The 18149-nt window shown below is 38.1% G+C and overlaps 1 protein-coding gene across 4 annotated transcripts in view; it reads left to right on the top strand.

Annotated features, from left to right (window-relative positions):
- Positions 1–18149, top strand: part of TRMT9B (tRNA methyltransferase 9B (putative)) — a 122294-nt gene that overhangs the window by 98029 nt on the left and 6116 nt on the right. For 3 of the 4 annotated variants that reach the window (XM_042808305.1, XM_042808304.1, XM_032999261.2), the window contains 2 exons: positions 12689–12843; positions 15968–16141. In XM_042808305.1, the coding sequence (XP_042664239.1) occupies positions 12690–12843; positions 15968–16141 (328 nt within the window). In that variant the 5' untranslated portion in view covers position 12689. Of the gene's footprint in view, positions 1–468; positions 533–12688; positions 12844–15967; positions 16142–18149 lie in introns of those variants that run through there. The other variant, XM_042808303.1, reaches the window with a different exon arrangement.

Below are 18149 nucleotides of genomic sequence, written 5' to 3'. Positions count from 1 at the left end.
GAAAAAAGATTATTCACCCTCAACACTCTCAGGACGGGAAGCCTTGCAGGCAGGACCTAGTCACAAAGGTTAGCTTGGAGCTTAACCTTTAAACGAGCCTGGCTAATCCTCCTTGCCCGCTTTTATCACCAGCAGAGACAGCACGGCTCCCATCCACCTCTGTTTAGAGGAGCTCGGGCACCCTGCTGCGCCCCCCCTGCCTTTGACAGAGCACCCCACTCCCACCATCATCCCCAGCAGCAGCATCTCCTCCAAGAAGACGCCCAAGGGATGAGACGAGACCGCTGGGGGAAGAGTTAACCGGGGGAATCGATAACCCGGCCCTTCTCCCCCGCCTCCTGCGGGGAAGGGGGGGGGGGGCAGGATCGGGAGCCGTGCCGCGGGGGGGGGCCCCCGCGGAGGGGCGCGGGGAGGGCGAAGCCTCTCTGCCGGGGGCCACCCCCGCGGCCCGGCCCGGCCCGGCCCGGCGCGGCGCGGCCAAGCGCCGCCTCCACGGCGGGATGCAGCCGCCGCCACCGCCCCGCGGGTGCAGGTAAGGAGCGGGGGGGGGGGGGGCGGAAGGTGGCCACGGTGCTCGGGAGAGGGGGGATAAGGACAAAAGCCCCCCCCCCGCTTTCGCCCCGGGCTGGCTTTAAGGGAAAAAAAAAAAAAAAAAAAAGAACACAAAAGGGGGGGGAATAATAAAAAAAAAAAAAAAATCCAAAAAAATAAAAACCCCAAACCACCCCAAAAAAAAGCGCCGCTGAAGGCTGGCGGCGGTGGATTTTTTTTTTTTGCAAATTGAGATGATGCCCTTAAAAAGGCTGCACGCCGAGTCTGAAGTCGCCTCTGGGGCGCTGACCCACTCCGGGACGGAGGGATTTTGAGATTCAACTAATTTTTTTTACCCCCCTCCCCGTTTTAAGTGGATGGAGCCGAGGCTTGCAGACCTGGGAGCTAGCACGGATGCTGGCGCTGGTGGTTTTGGCGTAGCAGTTGGGGAGGGTAGTTTTAAGAGACGTGGGGGGAATTTGCAACAGAAATGCTAAGTTTCTCTGTGGTCGCCTGATTAATTAAAAATGAAGTACGCGCTGTGCATTGGCAAACAGTCCTAAGCAATGATCTGGAGCAATCCTAAAATGTAATAATTAATAATATTTTTTTCTTCCTTTCCTAGAAAATTCGAAATACCTAGGTATTGCCTTTGTAAACCCACATAGAGCCCTCAGTGTTGCAGAGTGTTCACTGCTTAATGAATGTTTGTAAAGGGATTTTCATTCCCACTGAATGTCAGTGGGAGCAGCCAGAGCTCAGGGAGCCAGGTGACCTGCTCCTTTTCTTTTGCAAAGAAAGAAGGAGCAGAATTACTTCAGCAGCACCGCTGCGTTGATGTAGTGCACAGGATGACATTCCCTGCTGATATAGTTGTTCAGGTGAAGTGTGCTTCTGGAGTTTATGATTTTGAGCATGAAACTTGAGAAACAGATAAGGAAAACATGCAGCAGTCTCTCCATGAGCAATAGAAAAGGTCCTCTTGGGACTTTTTAATGCCCCATAATGGAAAACCCAGGGGGCTGGGTTTCATTTTTGTAACTCGTTTTCAGTCTAGTATGTCTATATATTTATTTCAGTTATATATGCTATTTATAGAGCATGTCTTTGAACCAGTGCATTTTTATTTACCGATTTCCTTCTCACATCGTGTGTTTGTAATGGATTGCACACTGAAATATTTTAGTGGTGCTGCTATTGTTTAACTTACAGAGATGTGCATTTTGGACGAATTAGGTACACGTAGGTTGCTGTGGCTGTGCATTTTAATATCACCTCTGGCAAGGAGATCTTCAAAGGCATAAAACGTTTTCAGACATATATATCATGCTAAACTGAACTTGGTGAGAAGAAAAAATACAAGTAACTTTTCATAATTTTTTGCATTTTCTAAGGTAAAACAGTCATAAATCCACAACTGAAGTTATAAAGCAAATTCAGAGTTTGAAATCAGCTCTGTATCAAGGGATAAACACTTCCCATGCAAACACTCCGATTTGCAGGTATTCTGCCATCTATTCCGGATGGATGAATCAGAATCTGGGATGGTACAAACAGCATAAGGCTCTCTCCTAAAAAATGTTATGTGCAAAGTGCTGCCTTTAGTTATTACTGATAGGCTACATGAGATCAGTAAGGTGCTTTACAGTGCATAAAGTTAAGCAGATGTTCGTGTCTTTGCAGTGCCAGGATCTACCTGGGTGTGTTTATGGGTAATAATAGATACAGAATAATCCTGTGTGGCAGAAAACCATGGTTTGAGGGTGGCACATCTCTTTAATTTATAAAGATTAAAGAGATTGAAAAAACACTTTGAACTTTTATATACTTATGAAGTAATTCTAAAATAATTTTTAAATGAAAGAATGAACTTTTGTTTACAAGTGCTTAACAGTAAAGACACTGGTTCTTTAAATGTTATGTATGTACCTTCATAAATGGAGATAGAAGTATCAACTGAATTACTGGGAGGAAAAAAGTCTTAACTGTTGAAAAATAAAATAAGTATTTGTGTCATAGCCAGGCTTTATGTAATTGACTAAATGTCATGTGACACAGAGTCCTGCCTGTTTTTTTTCTCAGACAAGTTTAGACGTAATACAGTTGGACCAAAAGCACTGTATGTTTTGGTTTGTGTTTTGCTGTTAAAAGATACTCCATTTTGAAGAAAACTTTACATTTAGATCTACATGTAATCATTTCAGAAAAATTAATTACTTGTGGACTAAAGTAATTCTAAGAAAATATTTCTGTTGATGCTCCAGATACTGATTTTTGTAGGTATCAACTCTTGTTCCCCATGATACAATAATTTCATGGAAAATATTGATTTTAGGAAAAAAAAATACATCTAAAAAGGCCATGGAATTAAAATATTTTCCAAATGGAGAGCTTTAGTTGTGTTTATATTAAATTTCAGCTCCCTCAGGGAGCTTTTCCCTTCCATGCTGGATAGGATAAATTGCTTGGTGTAAAGCTCTTTCTTTACCTTAAAATAGAGGGCTTAGAAATATGAAGTTATGTAAAAAGGTATCACTCATACTATAAAGCATTTTAAATGAAACAATCTTTCGGTGACATCCTGGAGGGGAGGGATGCCATTCAGATGGACCTGGACAGGCTCGAAAGGTGGGTCTGTGCAAACCTCATGAAATTCAACAAGGCCAAGTACAAGGTCCTGCACATGGGTCAGGGCAACCTCATGCACAAATACAGGCTGGGTGATGCATCAGAAGTGTGTCCAGCAGGTCGAGGAGGTGATTCTCCCCCTCTACTCCGCTCTGGTGAGACCCCACCTGCAGTGCTGTGTCCAGCTCTGGGGCCCCCAACATAAGAAGGACATGGAGCTGCTTGAGTGGGTCCAGAGGAGGCCACGAAGATGATCGGGGGGATGGAGCACCTCCTTTATGAGGACAGGCTGAGAGAGTTGGGGTTGTTCAGCCTGGAGAAGAGAAGGCTCCAGGGAGAAGGGAGAACTTATAGCTGCCTTCCAGTACTCAAAGGGGTCTACAGGAAAGGTGGGGAGGGACTCTTCATCAGGGGCTGTAGGGATAGGATGAGGGGTAACAGTTTTAAACTGAAAGAGGGTAGATTTAGATGATATATAAGAAAGTAAATCTTTACTGTGATAGTGGTGAGACAGTGGCCCAGGGTGCCCAGAGCAGCTGTGGCTGCCCCCTCCCTGGCAGGGCTCAAGGCCAGGCTGGACGGGGCTTGGGGCAACTTGGTCTGGTGGAAGGTGTCCCTGCCCGTGGCAGGGAGGGTAGAACTAGATGATCTTTAAGGTCCCTTCCAACCCAAACCATTCTATGATTCTGTGACAGTACTTGAAGATAACTTTCTGTCTTTGAGCACTAACCTCAAAGACTTACAAGATACCTTTTCCTTTTCAAGAAAGCAAATATAAATACATGAGTTCCTACGACTAACCGTTACAGGAGGATAAAAGCTAATCAGTCAGATTTTTGAGTTTTGTGATACTTTTTTCTTTCATTGTGATGGTCATCTACTGAGGATAATTTAATCCTTAATACTTTCTGTCACAAGACTTGTTATTTTGAAACTGCATTTGGAGAGTATACTGAACACTGAGTAAATTTGTATATGAATATTGTAAGATAAGAAATTATATGTTCAGTTATAATAAACATGATAATTAAGAGTAGTTTATAAAAGGTATCAAGAGAATCCACTTAGTTCTGTAATTGCTGTAATTGATTGTGCAATAATTTATATTTAATCTTGGGATCAAAGATAACCATTGACAGCCTTAATTTGGGATCATATCTGATAATGTGCTGCTTATCTTTCTGTCACTAAGATATTAAGTTTCAGCATAAGATGTATTTTCAAGTAATTTAATGTCTTTCTTAAGTCAATTTGTAAATTGTTTTAATTGGGGGGATTTTGTATATAGCACCAAGTACAATGTAAGTACCAACTACAATGAGCTCTATGGGCATGAAAAAAAGCAGAATTATACTGCATAAGTTAAAACTAATCCGTCTGGAAATAGTACTCTAAATGTAAACCCAGAGTGTGAGGAAACAGAAGGAATTTAGAAAGCTATAATTCCAGAATTGTAGGATGACATTAAGAAATCAAATATTCCTATGAATATAGTTTGGCATGAAGAATGCAGACATATGGAGAGGATACAGAGAATGACAACAATACTTCTAAAAGACCGCCTAGATTGATTCATCAGGGAGAGTGAAAAGTACTAAATATTTAGTGCTTGGTTAACTGCTGGTAAATAAGGAGAGAAGACAAGACAACTGTTTACAAGTATTTGAGAAATACAGTGACCAAGGAGGGAAAACAGCTACATTTAAAGCTTATGAATAGCACAGCATGGCCAGGGGCTTTGAGATACTGATGCAGGTCTCTTAGGAAACAAACCAACCTGCTGAAGCTCAGGAGGAAATTAGTTTAATATCTGTACTAATCTAGCTGCGGAAACAACCCCTGTGTTAAAGAGTAGTAAGTATTACGAAGCAGCCTTTCAGCATTTAATGTTCATTTTTTTCTACAGCAGGTCACTGAAATCTTGCTTATAACTTGAAAAATTGAACTTTTGTTCTTCATAGACACACAGATTCACAAGGCTAGATGCTGGGGCATCATCTCACTCTCCTCTAAAGCTTCATCTATCACATCAGTGTATTTCCTGACAGGTGCTTAACTAACTTACGTTTTTAAGAACCCATTGACATAGGCTTTCACTCCAGAATTGTTTCCAATGCTTTTCTGTCCTTCCTGCTGTTAAAATGCCTCACCCGTATCTTTCTTGCTAGAGTTTAAGCCCACTATTTTTTGTCTACGTTTCATTTTGGAGAATGGATTATTCCCTCCCTCTTTGCAACAGCCCTTTTTGTATGAGAAGATGATCCTCTCTTGTTCTGAGAGGACAAGATCCATCCAAGAAACTAACATCTTTCCCAGAGATTTACTTGATTTCTGATCTCTTAGAGATTTACAATAATCTCTGATCATTATTGTTCTCTTCTGTAGTATTTCCGGTGAGTCTACATAGTTCTCACTTGAAATCAAACATAATACTCAAAGTGATAAGTCAGCAGTGCTGACTGTAGTAGAAGGACAGTTTTATGTAACTTGCAAGTATCTGCCCTATTTCTGTGTGCTGGCAACATACTGTTGCAAAAAACACCATAACACCATAGCATGGATGGTGTTAAATCTGTGAATTTTACAGCACCCTGATCCACTTCTGTAGAACTCCTGCCAGTCATCCCATCCTGCCTCCCTCAGCCTTTATTTGTGCAATTGGTTATTCTTATCTAAATGAAATGCTTTGCTTTTTTCTTTTTCAATTTGTCAAAACACTTGAATTCTAATGCCATCGTCCAGTGTGTTTGAACCCTTGTCAGTTTGGTCCATCTGCATATATAATGCAACTTTCTAATCCATCATGCAAAGAAATCACCAAGGAGTATCTAAATCAGACTCCCAAATAAATTTTCTCAGGGTATCCTTCCAGTGTGACAGCGAATTTTTGATAACTACATTCTAAATATTCTCTTCCAAATGGTACCAACTTCTACTGCAATTTCATCTAAACCAAGAGTCCCTAATTTGTTTATAAGAATATCGTGAGATAGGGGATTGTGCCTGTTGCCCAGTTTCTCAAATTTCATTTCTCTTTAATTTCTGCTGGCTCCGAGACTGGCTAATCTGAGGCTAGTTGCCTAAATACTGTTTTAGTTCTACTTGTTTTGAAAACCTTGAACCTATTTACAAAGCCCCAACCTACTCTTTCCCATTCCATCCTAAGTTCTTTTCTCTTTGTCACTGATGTATTGGCTGCCTGGTGACAATTAACATGAATAGTGAAGAACTAAAAAAAAACAAGACAATTTTAATCTTCTCAGCACCACTTATTATTGGATTTTTCTTTCTGCCTGGTATACCAAATTTTTCCTGGTTCCCCCCTTCTCCTCTAAAGTCTGTACAGAGTGTTTCTGTACAGGATCTGAAGATGCATATCCATGCACATCTAGCAGCAGGGATTTTTGACTGTGTGGGACCCCAGTAGGAAGGGACTTGATTTTCTGGGAGCTGAGTTATGAGTTTTGATGTGATAGTAAAGATGAACAGACACTTAAAGGGACTGTGCAACTTCAGCACAAGTATGCTCCTTTTTGTGTTTTGTAATGGCAAAGGGTCCGTATTTGTGCATTGTCATCTTAGCACAATGTAACCTATCTACAGAATGGAGTTTATGTACTTAGTGAAATAAATCTGGTTACAGTGCAACCTTTCAGCTATGCAGACTAAGACACTAAATGCAAAACAGCAAGGGAGATATTAAATGATTAACTGATCCAAGAATATTCAGTCAACAATACTAGGTTTTGTCTGGACTGGAAAATAAAGCTGACAAAATGAATGTGATGCTGAATGGTTGCCATTTTGAGTAACTCGAGCTTGAACCATAAACTTATTTAGTCCAAGATCATGAAAGAACAGCCTCAGTTCTTTCAATCTTTCATTAGGGCAAGGTTCTCTCTATTTTTTCTATTAAGAAGAAATACTTTAATAGTGACTTTATTTCAATCAATAAAATTACTTTAAAATGCTAGGTTCACCGTGAGCATTTCAGCTAACAGTGATTCTTGTCAAATGTATCCCACCTCTTTGTTTTTCACTTCAGAATTTCCCAAATTTTACTGGAGGAAGCGTCCTGAATCAGGACTTTAGCTCAGTAAGATTTTAGATATGCTGCACACAGTTCCCTCGCTCTAATTTCAGGCTGTGCATCTTCATGGGATTATAACAGTTCATGTGTGGGTGAAATTAATTACCAGAGTTGTTAGCCTTATGTAAGCAAATCATCTCATCTTGCTAAACTTTCATTGCAGCTAGTTTAACTATTCACGGCAGGATTCCCATTATTTTGTTTCATTATTCCTTATTTACTAATAAAACTGTTTTACATAATGATTCATATCTGGAAGCAATTTAGTATTTTGCTCCTATTTTTTGCCTTCATTAATGACATGAGAAAGCACTGTCAATCAGAATGGAGGTTGTCACTATGATTTATAAATTCAATCCCCAGATCTGATACAGAAATTTTAGGTCTGGTTTTGAGAGGGGCTGCAATGAGGTTTTGCAGTTGGAGATTAACTGGACTTTTGTATTTGCTTGGAAAAAAAGACTATGGTTTATAGGTGACCATTAGGGCTGTACACTTAGCTTTCCATGGTTACTTATACTTGAGTGAAAAGACTGGTAAGTCTGAAGCAAGCTGGAAGTAACCTGAAAGTATTGCTCACTGTATGGATAGTTTCCCTGTTCTGTAGATGAAGGGAGAGAATGAAAATTGGATTACCTCACTTTTTACCTTACTGTCAGTATCAGCTACAACTGCACATAATATTGCTGGAGAGCTGGGTATTGTGGGACATAGACCTGGCTCTCACGGTTTAGACTGTTTGATTTAAGGCCAGTGATTAATTAGGTTATTGCATCCATAGCTGGAGTTGAATGCGTAACCAAAATCTATGTTGCTGTAGCAACATAGAGAGACACAACTATGCTGAATTTCCTAGATCTTTGAAGTAGTTCTCCTAATCCAAAATGGGATTGAGTATTCCCATCAGTGCACAGTGCTTCACAGTTACAGAGTGAAGAGTGTAAAGAAGAGGGGCCATCATAAATAGACTGAAATCTTGCCTGTCTGTCTCTCAAATTGAGTTGAGTAAATTTCTGATGCTCATCAAAGGGTTAGAGAAAATAGGCAGTTGCAAGAGAGAAGACAAAAGGAAAACCTGTGGCTCAAATTATTCAAGAGCAATTGATCTGAAGATAAATAGGAGCAATGCAGGATTTGATGACTATCGTGAAAATCACAGGGTGCTGCCAAGAGGCCATTGACAAAAAGTTTGGAATGCATTCTGCATATTGTGACTGGCCTGGAAACAGAGGCAAGGAGGAGCTGAACATGAGCCAGGTCAAGACTTCACAGTATTATACATCAAATTAAAATAGTGGTGGTGACATAGCACATGCTAAAGCAGACAGGGGAAGATGTGAAAATCTTAGGCGGATGGGAGGAATAACTTGAGGTGGGTGAGGAGGGCTGCAAGGGATTCAGAAGAACTGCAGGAAGGTGTGGAAAGCTTTGGGTGGGCTGTGGTAGAGGCAGAGGTTTTGGACTGAACACTACCTCCTGCGCTTCAGTGTTAGGTCACCCCTTGCATCTGGGAGCCAGCAACTGTTTTGTCCATTTGAGGCTGAAGTATTTCATACAGTTAGTCAAAATTGCAAATCAGACACTTTCAAAAACAAATTTTAAAAAGTCTGGGGGAAAAAAATTCCCAAATAAAAATAATTCTGACTTTTTAAAATGTTGGAAACTGGGATTATTAATTTTTGCTTGTTGTCATTTCAAGGTCACATGTTTAAATTACTTCAGCAGTGATAGAAAATGTCCAAGCAACATGACTTTCCTTAAAGCAGTATCCTTGAAAAAATAATAATCTAAAAGGTTTCAAAATGTTAATGGAAAAGGAAGAAATTAGATTACTTTGGAGTCAGGAAACTTTTAGTGAGATGTGTAGCTATGAAAATATACGATATCATATGTTTGTTCAATTCCTTTTACCTCCTGGAGAGCTGTAATATTTTAGTTTACTTATTTTGTCTTTTTTTTTTTTTTTTTTTTGACAAGGAAAGCAGAAATGTAGGAAAGAGTCAATGGGCTATGGCCTATTTACTTTCAAATAGTTTTTTTCATATACCACAGGTACATGTAATGGACTGGTGATCCATTTCCACACAGGTTTAACAGAAATGACACTATAACTTCCATCCAGTTTTCTCACTTCATAGTTCAGCTGGAACAAGGACCTGTTGTAGTCTCGTGAATGAATCTTGATGACCAGGGAGCATTGAAAGGGTAGAGAATCCCGCTCTTCATTTGTTATCCAAACTGCTTGTTTGTAGGAGTCTCACATTTCTTAAGCTGCATCCATGTTTTGAGGACTTATCAAGACTTGCTGCAGAGCGACTGAACAGCTGGGTGCCAATTTACTGCACACTCCCTCCTCTGCACCAAGTCTCTGTGTGAACCCTTTGACAGGAGTATAAGCTACTGCAAAAGAAAAAAAAAAGAAGAATTGAGCATGGAGAAAGTGTGTCTATAATTACCACCTTCTGTTCTTCTCCTCCTCTTTGCTCACTTATCGGACAGCTTCCAGGTAACTTAAATGAGAACTGGAGCAGATGCTGAAGCAGTGGAATTTCTAGACATCTTGGATTTTCATTACTTCATTTGCAAAACAGACTTTGCAGCTATCCTGGAAGTTACGGTCCAGAACTGAACATTTTCAACAATTTATGTGCAAAAGAGACACTGTCTGGTACTTTGAAGGCAAAAAAAAAAGTTGTAATGGTTGGTTTTGTTTATAAAGAGAAATTGAAGTATTGAGTTTGGCTTGTAAAGTTACATAGTTCCAAATTTCTGATGTTTTCAGTGACATTAGACTTGTATGAAACTGATAGAGCTGCAGGTCCGGTCAGAATCCATAGGTTTCTTGCCTTTCGTAAACATTGGAATGGAGAGATTTATTGCTAGGATATTTCCCTGCTGTGCTGCAAAGTAAAGCCTGATAGTGTTATGGATCTTGACTGGAAAGTCAAATTGTCAAGTCTAATTTCATCATGTGACTTAATTATCTACAAAACATAAACAATCAGCAGAAATGGCAATTGTAATGAAACAGTAAAAGAAATAATTTGTACACTGGTGTTACTCTAAGATTATAACCAAATTTTTGTATTGACAATGTTTATTAAGTGTATCTAAAAATAATAACCTCTAATGCAGTGTTGTAATACATGGAAGTCTCTAGCATGTCCCGTATAGAAGAAGGCTCAGTACCAGTCCCAGTGAATGAGAAAGTTAAAGGAAAAACACACTGGTCTTGTGATTCAGTAGGAAACTAAGCCAAATTACAGCCTACATTGGAATTCAATAAAGACATTTTAGGAAAAGTACAATATAACATTGGATCAGTGGGAAAATTCTTACCATCTCCAAGTCAAGTCCAAGTTGGCTTTTGTGTTTGTTTTTTTTTAAGAACTGCAAAGATTGGACAAAGGGCTTCAAGTGGAAAGATAAAAACACTTGGAAACACTGAACCACAGAGTAACCAAACATGAAATATAAACTAGAGCAAGGGGCATATCACATGGCAAAAGAATATAAATGATTGTTAGTCTTTGGAATTTCTTCTTATAAACAGAGGATTTCTAGGCAATTGAACAACAAAATAGAGTATGTTTTGAGACAGAGAAGAAAGATAGCAGCAGACATGAAACACCCAATTTGTTTTATTAAAGGGTCAAAGAAGAAAAAAAGAATGGGCTTTTGACTCTAAGGAATAATTATTTGAAATTACTGCAACTAACCTGTTCTATTTGACAACATAACTTGAAATGGCATTCTGGAAAAAGTTATGGTTGAGTAACTGCTGGCACATGTAACATTTCAAGTCTGTGTTTTAATACTGTCTGCCTCTCTTGTTCAGTCTGTTATAGTTTAACATTCTTCAAGAGGACACTGCAAATGTGCCTACTAGGAATTTACTATCCTGTTATTGAATTTTATGTGTATATGTATGTGTGTGTGTATATATATATATAGGTATATATATTCGGCTAGTAAAAGGTGAATTAATGCATCATAATAGAAATTTGTGGATCATGCCAGAAAAAAAGGATGCAAGGATTGTGAAAACATTGAACATCAGTGTTTTGAAGAGAGATATTAAGAGATACTACAGCCAGAATAGTCTGTGACAACTGTAACAATTTGGCCTGACTTCTTACACAGCAGAGTACATAAAACCAGAGAAATGGATCAAATCTTATATACTATTCTTGTAAGCGCTCACATATGCTTAACTTGGAGTACATGATTTTATTATTTTTTGCAGTGATGGGGTTTAACTCCCATTTTCTAACTTAAAAAGATTGTATTTGTAGGACAGGTGTTTTGAAGACCTCACATTATTTGTTTTTATATGTAATATTTAAAATATTTTCTCATATTAAGTTATTTCAACAGTAAAAGTGACAGAAAGAAATATTTTTATTATGATTACAAAATGTATATTATTTGAAAATCAAGGATAGCAAAGGAAGAACTTGTTGTGTGTTTGAAGTCTTTGCTTCTGACATTTTCAAATGCAGCCAAAGGAGTCACTTTTATAATTTTGTCTTGATAATATATTGCTTAATTTATTGGAAGAAGTTTGGAAATGGGCTTTAATCTCTGCTGAGTAGTTGGACAATTAAATAAGTTCTGTTTTAATAATGGGAAGGAATATTTCCTGAAAAAACAGGCAGTTTGAATTAGTTTGAAGAATGCTTTAACACTTTGAAATGTGATCTCATCAACCTCCATCAGATATTAAAGTCTGACTTGATTGATGCTTGGATGAGGAGAAATCTTAAAGAAGATGTAAGATTCTGTGTAAAGGGATTCAGTGTCTACATCCACTTGGTGTTTTACATGAGTTTAGGAGTAATATTAAAAGTCTAAGAAGATACCACTCTTCAAATGACTCATTAAAATGAAATACTTTGCTAAGAAATGAAGATAGTGGAGTAGGAGTAGGGAAATCATGGTTTTGTTATTGAAAAATTTCAACCAACTGATTACTTCTAGAGGATAGATAAACCACAAATAATTTATGCATGATTTAGGGGCTTTGGTTTCAGGGTCCCGTCTGTATTTCAAATGACATATACTAATAGTTTGCCTACCTACTGGACTTAATCATTCTGCACTGTTGCTGAATACAGGCTCCTTTTTGCACCAGATAAGCTTTTACTAGATTGGTGAATTTATCTAGGAATGTGCATATTCTTGAATAGGCATGTGCAGTTATATAATGCTTTTCAGTCAAGATCATACATTCAGATTTTTTTTCGTGGCTTTCATGAAATAAAATCAGATCCTTTTAGTAAGGACCGTTTTATAAATATGATGGCTGTTAGATGGGTGTAGTGATTATATGAATGTGAACTTACAAGGTCCTGAATTATGCATGTCTATAAAATGTGAAGTCTACGCTACAACAGTTTGTGTTTTGTTGTACATAATCTTTCTTCATTATGTTTTCAGGATGGAACATGAGGCTACCCAGCTAGAAAAGCAGCACGTGCATAGTGTGTATGAAAATACAGCTGCCTACTTTAATGATCTGCAGAGCAAAGCTTGGCCTCGTGTTCGAAACTTTCTGCTGGAGCAAAAGCCTGGCAGTCTCGTTGCTGACATAGGTAAGCCAATCCTTCAGGTGGTGTGAAAGGTTGTCTATAGACTTTATTAGTTTATATGTTAATCATATGTGTCCTTCAGAGAAATTGTTTTAAAAACTCATTTAAATTTGTTCTAAAGATTGCTTTAAAATTGTTTTTAAACTCATATTAGATGCCATATACCTCTTGGTTTATTTCCTTGACAGTGTATCAGGTAACCAATAAATACAATTTTTGCCTTATTTTGACTGAGCTAAGCCTTAATCTGCCAGTTTCCCCACGGATTTAGTGGTCTGTCATTGCCCTGGAGTCCTTTTTAAAAAATGGTGTTAATGGCTCAATTATTTCATATTTCAGTTTCTTTAGACCTATTGGCTTAAGTACTGCTGATCTGCAATCTAATGCTTTTCATTTGTTCTAAAACTCCTTCTATCGAGGCTTTAACGTAAGAGAAACCTGATGTGATCACTGTTAAAAATAACAAATTTATGATCTGAGTATCTTCCTATAATCCTTAATACCAAGACACTAAAACCTAATTTTCCTGCTATGGCCTGCTATGTCTTCCCTACATGTTTCCTGCTATGGCCTTGTCTTCCCTACATGTTCAATTTATATCTTGATTTTCTGTTGCACCTCAAGACTTTTTAGGGGTTTACAGATCCTGGTGTGTTTGCTTTGTATTTGTGTTAGGACTTCAGTGCTATACAGCACATCATTGCAAACAAGATGCTCCTTTTGCATCAATGGATTTTCCTCACTGTTTAGACAAATAAAATGCTTTTAGGCAGCAAAGTGTAATAAACGTACACAAAAAATTATGCATCTGCCTTACTCTATCCGAGAACACCATTCTTTGAAGATGCTGTAGACCATCATCAAAGATAATATATAATTATCCTGCTGCTGTTGAGCAGTACCCCAAAAATACTCGATTGCTGTTATTTTGAATATGTGCTTTCTTTTATATGTGTGCACCATTTTCACTAATAATCTCAGGAAATAACCCATGGTATACAGTCATTCAACAGCCATCTTAACAAGGTATTTCTTGGCCAAAATTTTTTGTCACCTCAATACAAGTCATTTGAAGCTTAGCTGAAGTTCTTTGAGGCTTTACCAGCAGGCATCACAGTGGTTGCTGAAAGCTTAAGATCAGTCTGTTACAATTTCAGCTGAAATACTTTGAATGCATGTGACACATCTGGAGAGAAGGTAGATGCTTACAGTTGTTAATAAGAATATTCCCATCAAGGCACACAAGGTACCTAATTTTATGAGGTTTCATAAGATTTACAGGAATCTGACTGCTGTGATAATTTTTGGTATGTATTTTGGGAGGAGGGTTGCCTAGTGGCACCAAAATTTTCAAAATGAGATGTTCAACTGATAATTTCCTTTTCTGTTTAATACCACCTTTTATTAAAAAAAAAAAAAAATGTTTACTACCTTTACATGAAGCATGGTAATGGTAGTGGAATAAAATATCATTTTGTCTAATTGCCTTATTATTGTTCATTCATCAAAATATATGACAAAAACATGGCCATTGTTAACATCTTCGTGAAGGAATCCACCTCCTGGTGACTCATTTAAAAGTGAATCTCCTGCAGATGTAGATTTTTAGAGTACTGGGAGCATTGCCACTATTCCACAGAGGACCTTATACTTCCAAAAACTCACTGTGATTAAAAAGCACTCCAACAACAACCACGTATTAAACAACTGAATCTTCTCAATGAATGTATGTTTGACTAAATGTGTTCCTCTGCAAACACAGTAACCAATAATACCTTATTCTATTTTTAAAATTTATACTTTCTAATTAACACGCAGAGCTTCATGTTTTATTTCATATATTCTTTGAACTGCATTAACAATATTAATCTTTTCCATTCCTCTCAAGTGTTACTTCAAAGAATAGTGCTTGCTTTTTGCTTTAGAAATATGCTCTTTTTTTCACCACTGAAGTGTTGTGCTGTTCTCCAACAGTTCCTGTGCTGTCTCTCTGCATAATGGACCACATTAAGAGCAATGAGAGCAGCAGCGCTGCAAGAAGCAGTGATGTTTCTAAAGATAACTCCAGGCCTTTAAATTGAATTACCAGTACTGAGATGGTTCTCTTTGCCAAGCTGCTACCCCGATGCTTGGCTGTCAACTTTCAGAAATTATTCTTCACTACTGACCCATAACTGCAGTGAATGTTTCCTAATCTAATTTTGAAAAGTGCCTGTTATGCATACCGTATTGGAGAACACTCTGAAAGATTTCAATTTAGTCCAGCACAGTCCTTGAAAAGACATACTTTTAGGTGGAAGACATTCTGGAAGAGTTCATTACATTTACATGCGTTATAATGCATTGGCACAAAGACAGAAAGAGGATGTGTCTGCGACATGGCAGGAATTTTATGATTCATGGTTAATTTCAAGTCTGTATCTGAAGTCAAAATTTTCCTCTCTGACTTATGTCAGTGACGGCTGTTGTTTGGGACTTCTTGGAGGGAAAAGGGATGCACTGGGGAGGTTTTAGCAAAAACTGGGGAAGACTGGTGTTTAACAAAGACTGGGGAAGGACTTGAAAGAGAGATCTATTGCAGTTAACTAAAAAAGACAAAACACACTGGCTTCAGGAAATCCCCTAAACAGAAAGTAGTTGGAAGCTGGAAGGGTATTGAGGAAAACAGTCATAATGCTTACCCTGTTCTTACTCTTTCCTGGATGCCCGTTTATGCTCATTGTTTGAAACAGGATACCAGGCTATGTAAAGTCTCAGTTTGAAGCAGCATGGTTGTTTTTCTTCTCTAAGATATGCAGTAGCGGCTTCAGAGGACCAATTCTTCCTCCTTCCACCTGCACTTACCCTTATTCCACAAAAAAATACACATAACCTGCTATTACACAGGGCTGTGTCATGAGTATTTTTGTTGGTGATGTTGGAACTGTTACACTCCTAATGGTGTGATCATATAATTTCAAACAGTCCAGACGAACCCTGCAGCAGTTAGGCTAGTAGGAACAAGTCCTCATACTGTTTTCCTGGAAACCTTAGAATTTAGGAAATCCCTCCCGTTATTTTCACTGCTTTGTGAGGGATAGGAGATGTTTGGAACATGCGACTTCTGATCTAGTATTCTTTTCTTTAGGTTGTGGAACTGGAAAGTATCTCAGTGTCAACAGTCAGGTGTATAATCTCGGCTGTGATTACTGTGGGCCATTGGTAGAGATTGCAAGGAAGAAAGATGATGAAGTTCTGGTATGTGACAACCTTAACCTTCCCTTTAGGGACCAATGCTTCAATGCAGTCATTTCCATTGGAGGTAAGACAACATACATGCATTCTGGCCCACAGCAAATGAGAATTTTGGGGAAACCTTTTCTTTCCATGTATTTTCATTTCAGTTAAGTGTTTTGAAACAATTCCCCTAGAATCACACCAAATATTACTGAAATGAATGTAGTAAGCATGAAAAAAAAAAAAATTAGTTCCACTGCACAGAGTCACTGTTGACCAGGGAAGTATGCGGATCATTTGTTTGTTTATATGTGGTCTTGTTCACCCTGTGGAGAAAAGATTTCCTTCCAGTATGCATTTTAAACAAGTAAAAACTAATGTAAACATGGCTGCTTGCATTTTAAACAGATTAGGTGGTCAAGATAAACTCTTGGTTCCTCCTTCAGATCTCTTTTGACCAGCAAATGCATTGAAAGGAAAACTTGCTTTCTCCATAGCAGAGCTTGAAACTGTTAACTATTACGTATTACAAATGCAAATTTCTCAGAATAGTCATAAAATAAGAATTTAGAGCCATACAAGTGCCTGTTGTCTAAAATGAGTGAAGCATCTCAGCATCTTAACTCCTCTGACCTCTCTTTTTGAAAATATTACTCATAATTTGAGAAATATAAACTGGGAAAGGGTAGATGAGGAATAGTTAGAGTACCCAGTTACATTTTTAGCTCTACTCTTGCTTGAACTTCCAGGCTGTTTCAGTGTATCAGCAAAAATGTAAAGCACGGTAATTAATATTGGTGACAATCAATGAACTACTTGAAATATGATAGAAATGTATTTTTAAATGCATTTTTCACATATGCAGGATGAAAGAAAGGGTGACTAATATGCAAGCAGTATCCGTATTACTTTGCTTTCATGTTGGTTAGTTAACTGGTGAGCCATATCCACATTTCAGGTCCTGTAGCACAATTTCAGTGCTATCAGATCAGCTGACTTTGAAGGATAGCGTATCTATCTAATGTTTATACCAATTATAAGCCTGACAAGATTGAAAGTTCACATGGTATTTCTGTACATTTAACAATAATGGATTTTAATCCCTCTTGAATAGAGACATGGTATGCTTCTGTCCATCTAATTCTAAATAATTTTTTTCATCCTGTTCCAGAGAATAGCAAGCATTTACGTACATAGTCAAATACTCTTCATGGATTTGCTGGTATAATCCTGTTTATAGGATTTACATTTCTGCAGAACTACCAGAGTGAATATATAATTTTAACAATGAAGAATATTTAATCTATTGAATGAATTGCTTAGATAGAGTTTGCACAGTCTGTCGGTTGATTGGCACTTCTTTATGATGAACTAAACCCGAATGCTTATGCTGTCTCTGTCAGTTTTGATATTATTTTGCAAGAGATTCAGTGGTGATATATGGCCTAACTTCAGTATGACAGAAAATATCAGTTCCTTTCTTTACATCTTGTTCAAGAAATTGAAATAGCATTTTATATTTTTTTTGCGAAGTTCGAGAAAATATTGACAAGAATCAGGAGTACCTGGAAACAGAGATTGACCATATAGACTGGGGAATTCTTCTCAGAGTTTTCTATCTTGTGTTCTCAGCTGCTTGTGAGGGCCTAGTTAGTATCAGCTGCCAACAATGCTTTTCTTGGCTTGTGGTAAAAAAGCTACATTTTTTTCCCCTTGGTAATTTAATCATTGTTTTGAATAAAGACAGGGCTAGTTGGACACACATTTCATAACTGCAGTGTTGAAATTACACTATTTCTACAAGTAGAATTGGTTACTGTCAAACAGCCGCTGTCAAGTGGCTGGCTCCAAGTCCACTTGAAACAAATTATGGAATCAGCCCTCTTTATGTCATTGATTGAACCAAATCTAGTACTGATGACATATAGAACAACATGACCAATCTCAGTACAAATTAATGTTTCTGAGACTTTTGAAAGAAAATAGCTGCCTTAGCTATTTTCTGGCTGTTAAAACTGATTCCTTCAGGTAATTAGAAATATAGAAACAGTGTGTAAATCTTGAAATGTAGCTTCAGTTCACATTGCAGTGAA

The sequence above is a fragment of the Tyto alba genome, unplaced genomic scaffold (assembly GCF_018691265.1).
Source record: "Tyto alba isolate M040663 unplaced genomic scaffold, T.alba_DEE_v4.0 Super-Scaffold_6, whole genome shotgun sequence".
In the NCBI taxonomy this organism is placed as follows: domain Eukaryota; kingdom Metazoa; phylum Chordata; class Aves; order Strigiformes; family Tytonidae; genus Tyto; species Tyto alba.
The sequence above is the reverse complement of the archived record's forward strand: the minus strand, read 5'-3'. Positions and strand labels throughout refer to the sequence as shown.